Below are 16,188 nucleotides of genomic sequence, written 5' to 3' on the forward strand. Positions count from 1 at the left end.
GGCAAGCACCCACTAATAATAAGTATGAGCAATAACAATAGTGATGCCTTGCCTCTCCACTTTGGAGAGCGTTTTCAAAAAGCTTCGTTTTCGCTAATTAAAACGCCATCTGTGTGGACGTAAGGCCAAAACGTAGAGAAAAATATTTTTTAAAACGAAAACCTATTAGTTTGGACAAGGCCTGAGTGAACAGGAACAGAAACAAGACACATTTTGGAGTCAAAAGCTATTTTACTGTAAGCCCTTTATTTTGCTGTGTATAAGTGTTATGAGTTAGGACAGTTTTAGGATTTAGGATTTGTTTATACATTCATATTGTACAAAGACAACAAATATTTGCGCACACACAAGTCCCATTTAAAAATAATGCATGAATGTTGCTGCCTTGATGACACCATGCACACTTTTTTTTTAACATTTGACAAAAAGAATTTAGTTTCATATGATGAAACACTTTCAAACATTAGTAGAAAATAGTTAATCTGATTAACTGCATCTGTGTGAGGAGAACTGACTTTCTAAAAATCACCAAAACACAGACAAAATGAGTTCTTGGTGTGAGAATTTTTCCTCTTTTTATTCAGGCACAGCTAACTCCTACATCTTCATTGTGGTAACAATTATGAACTTCAATTCCTCTATGTTGACAGTCAAAAATGCTCCTCTCAGTCCCGGTACATCTCAACTCATCCAGCCAGATTTTTCCAGTTCCTGCAGGAGATACACAGCAGACCATTCTGAGTGGGTTTTGGAAACTATAGCCTGTATACCTTGAACCGTTAACTAAAACCCCTTAAGCATAGACAGATACATCACCTTCACCGGCCGTGAACACCTGGGTGACCCTCTGGAAGCCCAACATCCTACACACCACCAACCCATCCACAGTGTCAAAGCTGTCATTACACACAGTTCCCCAGACACCATTATACAGCACCTCGACTCTTCCACGGGTAGAGCTTCCCACTAAACGAGCCACAGCTAAAGACAAATACACATATATGAGACATGTTTAGGCATTCATATGTCTTGAAAGAATCTCTGAGAATTTAATAGACGTTAACACTAGCTATGTTTTCATCCACCTATTTTAATGCGAATTTTGGGTTATCACATAATAAACGCTGGATGGAAACGCCAAGATGAGCATAAATTCTAAAAATGCGCATAAAAACTTGCGCGGCGGATAATTTTGTAATTTTTTATTTAGACGTGCATAAACTATGATAGAAACACCTTTGCAGAATAAATCCTTTGATGCGCAACAATAACCTCATGTGACTTTGCCTCAGCAGAGGCTGTGATTGGATAACTGGAGTAACCAGTGGACCAATGGCATCACAGCATCTCAACTGTTGGTTTGGTGTTCCTGAGTCAAAGACTGTCATCAGAATGATTTGGTTTAATTCCTCCGGAAGCGTCTCACACGACTGCATTTCCAAACACCAGCATCCGAACGCAAGAGAACATGACAGTGTTTATTGTGTTTCGTCTGACGCTCTGAGACAAACTCATTTATGATGGAGGGAAACAGAGCCTGATTGCAGCAACTTACGGATATAATGTGCCAATTTCCCAGGAAGTGATGATTTTGCTCTCTTGAACACATGGGATGGAAACGTTGCTTTATTCACAAATATTTTATGCAATTTTGCGCACAAGTTAAATCTGCAACTTTGGATGGAAACATAGCTAGTGACACACAGTAGTTCAGAGAGATGGATCTGTATTTATGGATATTACCAGGCACACCACCCTTGGGTCCTACATCACCCTTCTCACCCTTCAGACCTGTTTAAGACCATCATACATTTACATACAATCAATTCACTTGCAAAACAGGTTAATAATCAACATAACTGCTGTGCACTCACAGATATCGTGGATACACAAAAAATATGCCAATACCTTGATTTCCCTTTTGCCCTGGGAGAGAATAGGGTAAAAGGGAAAGGAAGAAAGTCAAGAAACAGACACAGATGGATGTTGCCTTCTTGTCATTAATAAACTTTTTAATAAACCCACCTGAATCCCCTTTACTGCCCTTTACTCCATTCAGACCCTGAGATCCTGGGACACCTACATACAACATCGAACTCAGATGACGACTGCATGATATAAACCCGATGTTTATCATCTGTTTTCATGTTTGTCTTTATTTACCTGGCAAGCCTCGATCTCCCTTTACCCCCTGTTGTCCTGGGCGCCCTGAAAACAATTTACCCAAAATTATTGGCAACAGCATATATCACTTTTATGGGCATATGTTCTTAGCACTCCTACAATACCTTGAAGGCCAAGGCCACTGTCTCCCTTTGGTCCAGGTGAGCCTTTTTCTCCAGGTGGTCCTCGCAGGCCAGGAGGTCCCTGTGGACCAGGAGGCCCTAAAAGACCAATCAACCACAGGTTAGGGCCCAAGGGAATGAGGAATTATGAAACTTCATGGGTGCACCATTCTGCCTGAAAACAAAGTCACATTTGATACAGGTACCAGGATGATACAATGAGCACTTGTGTGGAAAAAAGTCTAATCTCTGTATTTAATGAAGTTGCCAAGTTGTGGTAGAGTTTAGTGACTTGAAGGTAAATACTGTGTGTGAAAGAATCTGTAGTTTTTGGAAAAACTTAGTATCTTTGAAAGTCAACACATATGTTTTCCTTTTTACTTTTGAGTACTTTTGTGTTTGCCGTATAATAGATTCTGGAATGAAACTGCTGTGCAATAAGCTTTCTCCAATATTGTGGTATCAGCTATTTCAGATAAATCAAAGTACACCAGATTTTATGTCATTTGTCATAAGACTGGCTACTGGTATGTTCAAGTCCTCCGGGGAAATTTACGAGTTGGTAAGTTTTTGGCAAGTCACTTTTGTCGGAGCAAGATGGCAGTGTACCTTCTCTTAATTAACTACACAAAAATACAGCAAGGTTTTTAAACTCTACTTCTAGAAAATGAAATATAATAATTGAATCAGGTGTGTTTTGCTTTTTTATGTTTTTAATTAATTTATAAATCCACTGTAAACTTCATTGTTATATTGCAGAGTTATATTACATTTGGACTAGTGTTGCTTTCGTCAACGAAAATTATGACGAAATATTGTCGTCAACGAACCGTTATCACCTGACGAAGACGAGACGTAAATGCTGGTCATGTGACGATGACTAAAATACATGTATAATGCAATATCGTTGACGAATAAAAACGAGACTAAATGTGGTTTACAAAATAAAAACTATGCTAAAATGTCTCTTCATTTTCGTTGACCAAAACGAGACGAGATGAAATGTTATAATGTCACGACGAATGAGAGAGTTGTGCGTGAACCCATAGCTTTGTCGGGTTTAAATTCTGGTTTGCGATCTGGTCACCCGATTATCAGCGAATTTAACAATATTACTCCATTAGTTATTCTATTAAAATGTCTAATATATGTTATATTTGACACATTCATAATCATTACTTTTGCCAGTTCTTTGTGACAGCTGTATGCTATTGGCAGCGTCTCTGGTTAGGCTACATCAGTGGTTCTCAAACTTTTTCGGTAATTCCCCACTTTGGACAAGGGGGAATTTCCAAGCCCCACATGCTAAAGAAATAAAATGTTCAAATTTATTGAATTAACAAGTAGTATCAGTATAGTAACAAGTTATATCTAAATACAAACTAACTATCTACATCAAATAACAGCAAAAATAAATAAAATAAAAGTGCAGCTGTGTCATAATTTACATGAAATTCAAAAATAGAGAAAATAAAAGTGCAGCTGTGTCATAATTTGCATGAAATTCAAAAATAGAGAAAATAAAAGTGCAGCTGTGTCAAAATTTGTATCAAGTTCAAAAATAGAAAAGCAATAAAAGTGCCACTTTGCAATCTGTTAAAAAAGAAAAGAAGATAAATCCATTTGGCAAAACAGGTCTATTTATCCCTGCATTAGTGGCTGCAATGAGCCTGTTTTGCATTGCACAATTTATTTATTGCCCACACTAGCCTGCTACCCATCAGCGCGAAACAGAGATATAGCTACACATATATCTATGGGCGCGAAAGTTTGTTCCGATAATATTAATATGCCTATATAGTCACACAAACACACAAGCGCACAGTCACTCTCTAGTGCACGATTCCGGGAGATTGGATCTCATTTGCGGGCGTCAAGGAGCCGCTTTCAATATGTGGGAGACTCCCGGAACTTCCGGGACAGTTGGGATGTCTGGATAAAGATATGAAGGCATAAAAAGGAAAATTTCCTCCCGTTTGGCGCGCCCCACCTGTCACGTCTCTATTCCCCACCAGTGGGGCGCGCCCCACGCTGGGCTACATGAACGCGTCACTGCATCAGCACCAGAACATGGAGATTTTATTTTAGAGAATAATCGCACAACCTATTCGATATTCTATAATTAAATAAACTAATCGAATATCCTATAGCATGGAATCTCTTGTTTCTTTTCCCAAATCTTCACTCACGTCTCACCCATTTTCTAAAGGGATTATAAACGTTTCTTCATTGGTTCGCTTTTAATTAGGCCTATTATATTTGTATTCTTTACTGTGGTAAAGTAGAAAAATGCCTTAGGACAGATAGCCTACATTTGTACTTGCATGTCAAATTCTTTTTAACACAGTTTGTGCTTGTTATATTAGACATAGGGCGCGTCAAGTTTAGTTGTAAAGCGCGTTTCACACGCGCGGGTGATTTTTAGTTTCACTTTCTCTGGCAGCGCAATCTCAAACATAGCCTAAATATTTCGCCCTTGTGGGGGATAAAATTCGCTCTTCAGACCAATTTACATCAAGTAGAAAACGCGAAGATATCATAAAGGGATCGATGGTCTCCTTCCTGCTTGTGTCCCACATCCCTCTCAGAGCGCAGAGTGGTAGGCTATATCACGCGTCTTTGTGTGGAAATATAAAACAAGTTTTAATTTTTAAATTTTTTTAAATAACCCCCCAACCACCGCCGGTAGTTGGTCCATAGTTTACCAGTAGTTTACCGCGGTGGTAAAAAAAAACTGCCACCGTCACAGCCCTAAATATACTAAATATAATAAGATAACCTTGTTTGAAATTCTATATTGACTGGGTTAAATAGAATTGCATTACTAAAAAGAGACTAAAATACAATTTCCATTGACTAAAACTAGACTAAAATGCCATCAGTTTTCCTTGACTAAAACTAGACTAAAATGTCATCAGTTTTCGTCGACTAAAACTTGACTAGACTAAAAAGAGTATGAACGTGACTAAAACTAATAAAAACTAAAACGACAGCTTGACACAAAGACTAGACTAAAACTAAAATTAAAACAGGCCGCCAAAAACAACACTAATTTGGACCATGCAATTAGATTATTTTGTTGTAAATAAAAAAGCCTGACAATGTCACTGCTAAATACCTTTAAGTAGTGTTGTATTGTTTCTTTCCAAAAGCTTTCTTACCTCTTACACCTGGAGGTCCCTGCCCTCCTCGCTCACCACTGGGACCTTGGTCTCCTTTAGGCCCTGAGGAAGAGAGATTTCAAGTACAAGGTATCAAAAAGTGACAAAATGCAGAAGAGTCAAGTGTGGCTTTGACTTAGATTTAGTTTTAGTGGTGTTTAATAAGGAAAGCATCACTATTACTACTGTTCAGACTAAACAGATTAAAGTGGTTTTGTGGTGTGGTTGTCCTTTTGCACAACTGCACTACACTGTGAAAAAAAATCTTATTTTTTATCAGTAGTAGTAATTAGCAGCTATAGACAAACTATCAAATCATTCGGGTCAGATTTATCTTTCAAGAAGTACCTGGATTTCCACGGGCCCCTGGTGTTCCTGCCAAACCATTCTTTCCATCGGCACCTGGATGACCGTCATTCCCAGGTAAACCTTGTGTGCACAGAGCAGTAGTCATTAGAGCAGTATAAAACTCTTACAGCATGGAAAAATGTGCAAGGCATTTCCACAACACATATTTTCTGTTTTATTACAGTATGAATTATTAAGGTGGCCTTTCATCATAATAATCAGGCACCTTGTATTCCTCTCTCTCCTGGATCCCCCTTTAAGCCTGGAACACCTGGAGACAGAAATAAATACAGTCAGGGAGAGATGTGGATCTGCTATACTGGGATGAGAGATGTGTGAAAGTAAGGAGGCGATTACCAGGTGCACCCGGAGCGCCAACCATTCCCTTTACGCCTGCGAGACCTGGGTCTCCTCTCTGTCCTTTTTCACCTGGAGCTCCAGGCTCACCTACCCTCCCTGAAATAAATTGTTTTGCAGAATTTTCTTTGTGTACACCAAAAAAGTGAATGCTTTAGCATTACTAACGTACAATTATTTCCTAAGCCTATGCAGCTTGTTAAAACTGGCGAAAAATGAAGAGCACAATACTCACACATGCTTCTCAAGAGCACTCACACCCATACACATATGCATACAAATTCTTACAGATATACAAAAATACACTAACCTGGTGAGCCAAGGCCTCCTTTCTGTCCTGGGTTCCCTGCTATTCCAGGAGAACCTAATACAGAGCACAGCTGGAGTATAAAAACTGACTACTCAAAGCAAGACATAACAATGACAAAATACTATTCACACGCATCTGTTGGAAAAAAGGATGGAAGACACCAAAGGTCAAATGACAGCTTTAGTTCAGTTCAGTGTTTATGTCTGTTTTGACCAGCAGGGAGCACTAAAAACACACAGATTATGAAGGAACATGTGGAAAGCGATTGGCTCTATTCTGGTCACTGAGATCTGCTGCTGGGTTCAAAAGAAGAGATGAAAATTAGTAAATTTTTCACCCCTTTAAATTGGGGACAGGATCTCAGAGATTTTGGGTGCCTCACAGATGTTTGGTATCCTTCTGGATTCTAGCAAAGAAGAGCTGTGCAGGTTAAAGGAACACTCCACCCATTTGCATTAAGCTTTGCAATGTTAGAAACCCAGTCATACTATTGAATGGTCGTGCAACATTTTCTCATTTTCCCCTGAGACGAGAGAAATCTGTATTTACCTCTTAACACTTCCTCCCACAATGACGCAAAAATCGTCATTTTGCGTCATTGTCGGAGGAAGTGTAAGAGGGGGGGATTTCTGTTGAGACTACAAGCACTAGTTCCCACCCTTTCAAACCTGCCCATAGGGGGTTGGACCTAATGTGCTAACAGACCTATCACAGATCAGTGCCAGTGCGTTTGATTTCACCGGGAGAAACCTGCATGTCCGGCCGTCGAGATCGTCCAAAATATCCGGGATTCGGCTTTGCTTTCTACGGTCGCCATTCATTGTTTACATGCACACCTTTTGTTTCAATCTAACTGAATTCATTCCGATTGGTGAATCTGAATGTAGTGTTTACATGAACGCTAAACAAGTGATCGGTTGATGTGCGTTTTACCATTGCTAAGAAAATACCCGCTCCTCTGTGAGAGATACGAGACCAGTGCCTCACAGGTGCCGCTCATCAGTAATCACGCCACCGGCCTCGCGTCGTTCTCCCGCGGCCCTAGTCTCATCCTGCTCGCCACAGTAAACACAATGAATGGCGACTGTAGAACGCAAAAGCCGAATCCCGGACATTTTGTGCGATATGCGATCTCAAAAACCCGGGCAGACTCACGGAGACTACTAGTAACTTAGTTTAGCTTTATTGTTTACAACTGCTCTATAACCGGTAGGCGTGGCTTGGGAGTGGCCTCGTAGAGCAGCGAAGCAAGTGCATTCTGGGAGTTGTTGTCTTTCATCCACATGAGCCAAAAATACATTTTCTGGCTTTTCTCAGTCTAGAAAGCTCCAAATTCAAAAATAATTTCACATTTCTTCTACATAAATGACCCAATTTAAATACACATTCATCTTTCCAGAGGTGGAATGTCCCTTTAAACCTCACTCCTCTACCTTCCCATGCCGGTTGATGATGGTTTGAATCCTGTTAAGCGCGTTGCGAGTAGGACCGGTTGCATTGGTGTCGTGACCCGGAGGGGAGAGACGTTCAGGGTGGTGTGTGTACTGGAGGCCAGCTAGTGAGAGCTGTGCAGGTAAAACCTCACTCCTCTTTCTTCCCATGCCGGTTGATGATGTTTGAATCCCGTTAGGAGTGGTGCGACTAGGACCGGTTGCATTGGTGCCGTGACCCGGAGTGGAGTGACGTTCAAGGCGGTCTGTGTACTGGAGGCCAGCTAGTAAGAGCTGTGCAGGTGAAACTTCAAGGGGCTTTGGCTTTAAGCGCCCTAGTTGACGAATCCCGTTCTGAGTGGTGCGAGTAGGAACAGTTACATTAGCATAGTCTGCTAACATCCCTCAACAAACAGCTAGATTTTAAATTAGTTGTTCAATTATTCAGTTGTTTTACTGATTTTTTTTTTTTTTTTTTGAATTGTTCAAGCTGATGCCTCACGCTGATGGTTGTAGCCAAGCTTTGGGCAAATAAGTCACGATTATCTCCCTTATTAGCTATTGCCTAAATATTGCAATCTACTAATGTTAAATTAGAGTGAGAGGGTGACTGAGTGACAATATTTTCAAGGCATTGTCACAGTACACAGTTACCTTGTAATCCAGGTGTTCCAGGTGTTCCAGGTGGACCAGGGGGACCAGGCGGACAAACCATGACTATGAAATATAAATGAAAACGATAACTTTAATTCTGTGAGACACACCTATGGTGTCTCCAGACAAAATGCTTTAAAGGGGTCATGAAATGGAAAATCTAAATGTTTTTGATATTTCCACATAAACAATAAAATCATAATGCAACTTTCACACCTTAAATATTACTCAAATATGTGTTTTTGTTTTGCCTTGCCCAACGGCAAGATTTGAAATCTCCCCATTCTTGAAGTAACGTTTTTCCAAAACACTTGTGCTGCTATTGAGGTGATACAGGTGAGGTTAGGACAGGTTTGGTAGTATGGGTAGGGTTAAGGGTAGTTTAAGGGGTAAGAGAAAGTCAACAGAGTCATTATAGATGTAATTACAGAAATTAATAACAGCTGTAATTACATGTGGGTATGTTTTAAACATAAGTACAGTGTAAAAGCATGTATGTACACAATAAGTGCATTGTATTAAATTATTAATCTAAATGTTAATACATACTGTAGTTGTTAAAGGCAGTAAATATAAAGTATAGATCTGAAAATGCATTGCATGACCCCTTTAACGATTGAAATCATGGCAGATTCTCAAAATAGTACCTGGTCAACCAATAGGATTTCTCTTGTGTGTATCAAAGACAAAAATGTGTACCTCTTTGTGCAGTAACGTTGAGTTGGTTTAGTTCAGTCCTCAGTTTTTCTAGAGTCCCATTGTTCCCACACAGATCGGACAGACACTCCTGTTAAAACACACACACACACACACACACACACACACACACCTATATTACTAACAGGGGACTATCGCTCTACACTGGCCAAGATGGGACTAGTGTTTCTGGTAATTTTGAAGAAACAAAAATGACATACAAAATGTACGGAGCCCCTGAGGGGACCTTTGCAAAAAAATAAAAAATAGGACTTTGGCGTGCGCACGAGAAACTTTCGGTTTGCGTTATAGCATCATTAATACAAATGTGGAAATATGGATGATGTATATATCATTTATGTTGTTGTTTGACATGTTTTGAAGTGTCTATTTTAGCAAAAATCCCAAGCAAGGTGCTATTAAAGACAAGACTTAGAGACATATTTTAGTCACAATTCAAATAATTGTATTAACTTTGAATATACTTTGAATAAACTTTTTATTTGTATGTGTATTGATAAAAAAAATAAACAAGTAATAATCTTCTGCTACTGAGATGAAGGAAACATTTTTTTTTAAAGAAGTAAAGTTCACAAGATTGCTATTTATCTTGATCAAACTGTTCCGTCATCAGCTCTTCCTCAGTTCCGCACTGCAGAATAAAATAGTCATCCTCTGCTGCAGTTGTACGGATTCTTAACGCGTTTATTGCAACTACATTTCATCTTTTTCTCATCAAACAACCAGACTAACGAATGGTTCGACACAACCCGTACAGAAGAGCCTAGACAGGTCTTTCTTCTGTATAGATATACTGTAAATACAGGGTAAATGACGACTGTTGGCCTACCATGGTCACCCTCGTCCAGTAAGTTTAAAATAATAATAATAATTATAATAAATATAATTATAATAAATTAAGATATAAATCAATATAATTCGTTGTAAATTAAATATTTTAAACACTAATACAAAAAGGTAATAATAATTTACTGTATAATAGTCCTAACGTTCATGCATGAACTGTCATTCAGACTGACTCTAACAACCAGAGAACAGAGAACATCAGAGATATTAAAATACATACTCTTCTGAGTTTTATGATGTAGGCCTTTTTTATTAAAATGTATTAGCCTATAATTTATATCTCAAGGATGCGCGCTTGTGCGTGGCGCACTCGGTCATGTTGAGAGGGAAACACGCATTATATTATTAGGCTAGTCTATTCAGAAATAGTGTAAAAGACCTGTAAATAAAATACAACATTAACATTATAAACACTATTAATAACATAAAGGCTATGCGTATTTTACTTCCCCTTACTGGCTAGCCAAATCCTTAAATGAATGGTATCAGAAAACAACAAGAAATGAAAAATAAGTAACCACTTATAATAAAAAAAATAATAATACATAGTAGCCTATAAAAATAGCCCATTGTGCCCTTTATTACAAACAACCTTTAGCCTATTTTAAACGCCAAGCCTAAACGAATTTATTTGAATCGAAACTGAAACTATACCGCAAAGTTGGGTTCGCGCATCTTTCGTTCGGGCCAAAGTTTAATACTGAACAGGAATTAATAATCATTTAATAATGAACCGGCTGTGATGTCAAGTTAATGCCAGAAGTGAACCGATGTTGTTAATAGCGCGATTCGCCGGCGCCATCACTTGGATTTGTTCCTCAGTTGGGGAAACAACTTAATACTTTATTGTTTCATACTCTGTCATTCGAAACAGTAATATATATATATCTTTATTTGTGTACATTCAAAATGACTACAAAATGTCATGCCTTTGAAAAAGAAAGAAAACAACATGATGCGGACGTGTAGAACTTTATCCAAGAGATGTTGTAAAGCCTATAAACAATATGGGTGGTGGAACCAGTGGAACGAAGAGGTTCCACTTCAACGCATAGGCATGTCTCGTGGACGATGCTCTAGCAGAAGTGATGGTAGCCACCACCGCTAGTGGTAGGGTACTCAAACCTGCCTCGTCCCGTCCAGGAGCCACACGTGGAGGTTCCAAAGATAGGGGCGAGGGTGCCACAGGGTGCCCCGTTCCTGAGAAAGGAGGTCCTTCCTCAGAGGAATTAGCCAGGGAGGTGTTGTCGCGAGGAGTACTAGTACTAGTACTAGAACCAGGTCCGGTTGTGCCAGTACAGGGCAACCAAAATAACCTGCTCCTCGTCCTCCCTGACTGTGCAAGAAGGCTCACTGGGGGAAACACATACTTGCGTAGGCCCTGCGGCCAGCTGTGCGCCAGTGCATCCGTGCCGAGCGTGCCCTCGGCCAGGGAAAAGAACAGGTCGCAGTGGGACGAGTCGTGGGAGGCAAACAGGTCTACCTGTGCGTCCCCGAACTCATCCCAAATCAGCTGAACCGTCTGGGGATGGAGTCTCCATTCTCCAGGGAGAGGCCGAAGCCGAGACAGCTTGTCTGCCACATGGTTCAGGTCTCTCGGGATATAAATGGCTCGAAGTGACCTCAGATGCTTCTGACTCCATATGAGGAGGTGGCGGGCGAGTTGCGACATACGACGGGAGCGTAGACCACCTTGACGGTTGATGTACGCTACTGTCGCGGTATTGTCTGATGGTATTGACTAGTATGTGCTGACCCCTGAGCAGCGCACATAAGCGGTGCAGGGCGAGACTCAAGGCAATTGACATGTCAAAGGCGCTGTGGTCCTGTCCAGGAGCCCGCGGCAGCATGTCCATTGCATGTCCAGCATGTCCATTTTTATGCTGACGACACCCAATTATATATACCTATCAAGATAAATTATCCGTCTGCATTCATTTCTCTTTTATTATTCTTAGATGAGGTTAAATCTTGGCTTGCTCAAAACTTTTTGTTTTTAAATGAAGAAAAAACTGAGGTGATAGTTTTCGGCCCCACTGATCGTTTTAAGAACCCCAGCATCGATTTGAGGAGCTTATCTGCATTCAGATCTACGCATGTGCGGAATTGGGGTGTGCTTTTAGATGGGCCTTTAAAACTTGACAAACAAATATCTTCGGTAATTGGATCTACTTTCTATCAACTCTGTCTTTTGTCTAAAATTAAACACTTCCTAACTGACAAAACACTAGAGATGGCTGTTCATGCTTTTATTACTTCCCATTTAGACTGCAGCAACTCATTGTATTGTGGTATTTCCAAGTCACAAATCGCTCACCTTCAACTGGTCCAAAATGCTGCAGCAAGATTTATTCACAGAAGTCGTAAATATGATCACATGATGTTGATGATGATGACACATTTTATTTATATTGCGCTTTTCTACAACCCAAAGCGGTACAAAAACAATATACAGTAAAAATATATATAAAGAGATTAAACAATTAAACATTACAAAAGTTAATGATAGTACATTTCAAATACCTAAATATGGTAAATTAAGTGATTTTTATTCAAATCAAGCAGAAATATATCTTTAAGGTAACAGTTGCAGGTTGACACACAAGTTAAACTGTACATGATCTAGACTCTAGATAAATAAAATGCGACCGCAGAAGTAAGTCAGGGGAATGCTTATATTTCTTCCTTTGGTTTCAATTTTGAACATGTTGAAGTTCTTTTTAAAAAAGTATACATTTTAATACAATTATAAAATGATATAACATTTGATACTGTATATTAACAGCAATTACGCATTTTTCACTTTAGCAACAAAGTGGAGACCCTCTTTTCTGTAATGAAAGACCAATCTAATGGGTTGTGGTCTCTCAGACATTGGCCAATAGAAAAACATTGTTTCCCTTTAGGCTTAAATTAACCAGATTTTTTTTTACATCATTACATTTTTCCCCTGACTGACAGGTGATGCTTGTAACCCGATCATAATCCGTTAACCGACAAGATTAGAATGTTATATTCTAATTAAATTAAATTAGAATGTATGTATTTCTCAATACTTATCACTTTTTTTCAAAGCTCTTCACTCCATTGTCTTAACCAACTTTCAGCTTCACTGCAGTAAATTTCACATTCAAAACGCACTAAAAATCAAGCGTAGTGTCAGTTCTGGCAGGTCACGTTAGTCAAGCTCGCATCAGTGACTCTCAGCTGATCCACATCTACCTATAGGAATATGATGACTATCACTGTATAAATATATAAGCTCCTTCAGTATTATCAGCAGCTATCGCGTTTCTCAGAAGCGAATTACCCTCCTCCACCCCCAGCTCCACCTCTCATCAGTCAGGATTTGGCATTCTGATTCCCCTTGAATCAGAATAAATTCTCGAATCATGTTGTACTTTAAAATCTTGAATTAATGATATCTGCAATACATTCCTGTTGGTTCTGTTCTGTTTACCGTAAGAGGGGTTATTGCTGCTAGGCTGCATGGATGCGCAGGGAGTTCTTGCCCAGAACATAACCATACCGCCAATCCAAACTGTATGCTAATTGTCAATCGTATTTGACGATAGTGGTCCTGACAGAACTAACAAAACACATCATTCATGTCTCAAATTAAGTCATTCTTTCAGAACACTAGTAAAGGTTTCACCCAACAAACACAATTGCATATACATACATACATACAAAAAAAAAAAAAACAACAGGCAGCAATATGCACTATTTTCTGCTGTTCAGAATTCAATGCAGTTCGGTTCATGTTTACATTAATGTACAAAAAAAAAATTCCTTTTGTATAGATGGTGAAGAAAATGAAAGACTAAGACTTGTGTAGGTGTTTAGTTACATCTTCATTTTTTTTTTTTTTTAGATTCAGAATATATTTCAATGTGGTATACGGTAAACATATTGCAAATTTCAGTCGTCTTATTTTTTTGTGTTGTTAGGTTTTGAACTTACATCTAACAGTCTTGGAAATAATATGTAAGCGTGTGCAAATTGGCCTGTATAGTAAATCAAGTTCTGTTGGTGTTTGTGAGAAATGAATTCATTTAAATTGAAAGATCTCAGTTTAGCCACAGACTGATCTTGTGATCACAGTGTGAAGAGTTTTGAGAAGGTGTTCAATGTTGTATTATGATCAGTTTTGAACTTATGTTTAACAGTTTTGAAAAAAGCGTATAGAAATGGGCTCTGAGTTTTGAAATTGAAATGCATTATGCATTCACTGAATGCATTGACACAGACATTTGCAACACTTCCACGGTAATACCATATTAAAATATATTCAGAATCTAAAAAAAATAAATGCTATCAAAACAATTAGATGTAGCTGAACACATACACAGGTATTAACCCCCTGAGGTCGGCGGTATCGCCGGCGATACCAGCTCGCTTTTTTTTTATCAGTGTAAAAGAAACTCATAAATACTCTGTTGACTTTGATTTTCCATAGGAGTTTCATACATCAATCGATTCTGTTAAATGTGTATTATTTTTGTGTATACTCACAATAAAAACAAAGTGTTGTGCTTTTTGCCAAATAAAGAAAAATAAACACGAAGCGAGTTCTGCCTTCTCTGTCAGTGTAGTCCATTCTGAAACGCGTCCGAAAATGAACAATAACTCAGCGAATACTCAGTCAAACAGATATACAGACACACAGGCATGAAGCTTGAATTCAAACGCAAATGTCTGAGGCAATCCACGCAAACCTGTGAACGCCCCCATATCAGCTCGAGAAAACAAGTTTATTCAGATCATTACTTGTTTACACCGTCTCGCAGTGCTGTGAGGAATAATAATAATGGAAAATGTCCCTCAGAAGTGCGGGTATTTCGAGGAGCAAGGATCTGAGCAAGGACTGAGCTGATACTGTAGTAAGTTTTTTTTCCTTCTCAAGTGAATCGGGTTTCTGTTTGTGAACGAATGAACGGCAGAGATGCTCGCTGTTTACCACAGCTCGCAAAAAGACAGTTTACATTTAAATCGCGTGTGTGAATGAATGATGATGTTTTAGCAAACTATTGCTATACTGAGATGAGTAAAAATCGACTGAAATGTGTTGAAATAAAATGTAGGCTATTTGTATAAGCAATGTATTAAACTGCAAATTAACATTTATATGCCCTAATATATTTTATAAAAACAATGTTACAGTCAGGCGAAATATGAAAGACAACATTTTGTTGACTAGATTTGGGTACAGTTTTTACTGTAGAATATACTGCCACATCAAATAAGCTTTTGTTTAGCAATTTCTATATAAAATAGGGATGTCCCGATCCGATCACGTGATCGGAAATCGGGCCCGATCACGTGGTTTCAGACTCGATCGGAATCGGACGTTACCTCCCGATCAGGACTCGGAAAAATATGTATTCTCATTATTATTTAACGCATCTATAGTTATGCGGTGGCACAGAGTTACGCCGGTTTCACACTGCACGCGTTAGCAGAGCGTAAGCAGCGCAGGAGCAGTGCGTATGGTGAGCAGGAGCAGGACACGCGCGTTTTGCTTTCACACTGGCAGCGTTTGTCACGCGCGGCTGAACCGCGGGTTGTGTAGCCTACAGACAGAGTAGCCTACTCTATAATGGATAAGTTGGCATTGCTTTATTTCGTTTTCAAATACATTTAAGAGAAAATACTTGTCAAGAAGCTTATTTTATTAATAATTTCATAAATATAACTTTTGGTTCATCTTTGTTTTTATTGTTCTGGCAACAAGTTTGTTTTTGGACATTTGTTTTCTTTTTAAATTGATGTTGGTCATTTGATCGACTGTTTAAAACACAATAGATATCATCAATGCACTTTTTGGATAAAACTGCGGTGTATTTTGGCCATGATCAATGCATATCACTTTAATTCAGCGTATAAGCGGCGCAGCAAAAATAGACTCTGCGCCGAAACGATCGCGGCACTGCTGCTTCTGCTCTGCTCCTGCTACGCGCTGCCGCTCCGCCTCTGCGTGCGGTGTGAATGCTCTAATCTGTTAACATGGGCGCCGAAAAAAATACGCGCTGCACGCTCTGCTAACGCGTGCAGTGTGAAACCGGCGAGTGCAGTTCCTA

The 16,188-nt window shown here is 39.2% G+C and overlaps 1 protein-coding gene across 1 annotated transcript in view; it reads right to left on the reverse strand.

The window, feature by feature from the left end:
• Positions 1-226: 226 nt before the first annotated feature.
• LOC311088945 (uncharacterized protein) overlaps positions 227-16,188 on the reverse strand; it is a 30,808-nt gene continuing 14,846 nt past the window's right edge. Inside the window, exons 4-17 of the mRNA XM_084123343.1 lie at positions 9,245-9,332; positions 8,546-8,608; positions 6,462-6,515; positions 6,152-6,250; positions 6,021-6,065; positions 5,795-5,875; positions 5,447-5,509; positions 2,289-2,384; positions 2,164-2,208; positions 2,026-2,079; positions 1,909-1,926; positions 1,744-1,791; positions 817-981; positions 227-711 (exon numbers count right to left, since the gene is read on the reverse strand). Coding sequence (XP_083979469.1) covers positions 581-711; positions 817-981; positions 1,744-1,791; positions 1,909-1,926; positions 2,026-2,079; positions 2,164-2,208; positions 2,289-2,384; positions 5,447-5,509; positions 5,795-5,875; positions 6,021-6,065; positions 6,152-6,250; positions 6,462-6,515; positions 8,546-8,608; positions 9,245-9,332 — 1,050 coding nt within the window. The 3' untranslated portion in view covers positions 227-580. The remainder of the gene's footprint in view (positions 712-816; positions 982-1,743; positions 1,792-1,908; positions 1,927-2,025; positions 2,080-2,163; positions 2,209-2,288; positions 2,385-5,446; positions 5,510-5,794; positions 5,876-6,020; positions 6,066-6,151; positions 6,251-6,461; positions 6,516-8,545; positions 8,609-9,244; positions 9,333-16,188) is intronic.

The sequence above is a fragment of the Abramis brama genome (assembly GCF_963993115.1).
Source record: "Abramis brama genome assembly, chromosome: 8".
Taxonomy (NCBI): Eukaryota; Metazoa; Chordata; class Actinopteri; order Cypriniformes; family Leuciscidae; genus Abramis; species Abramis brama.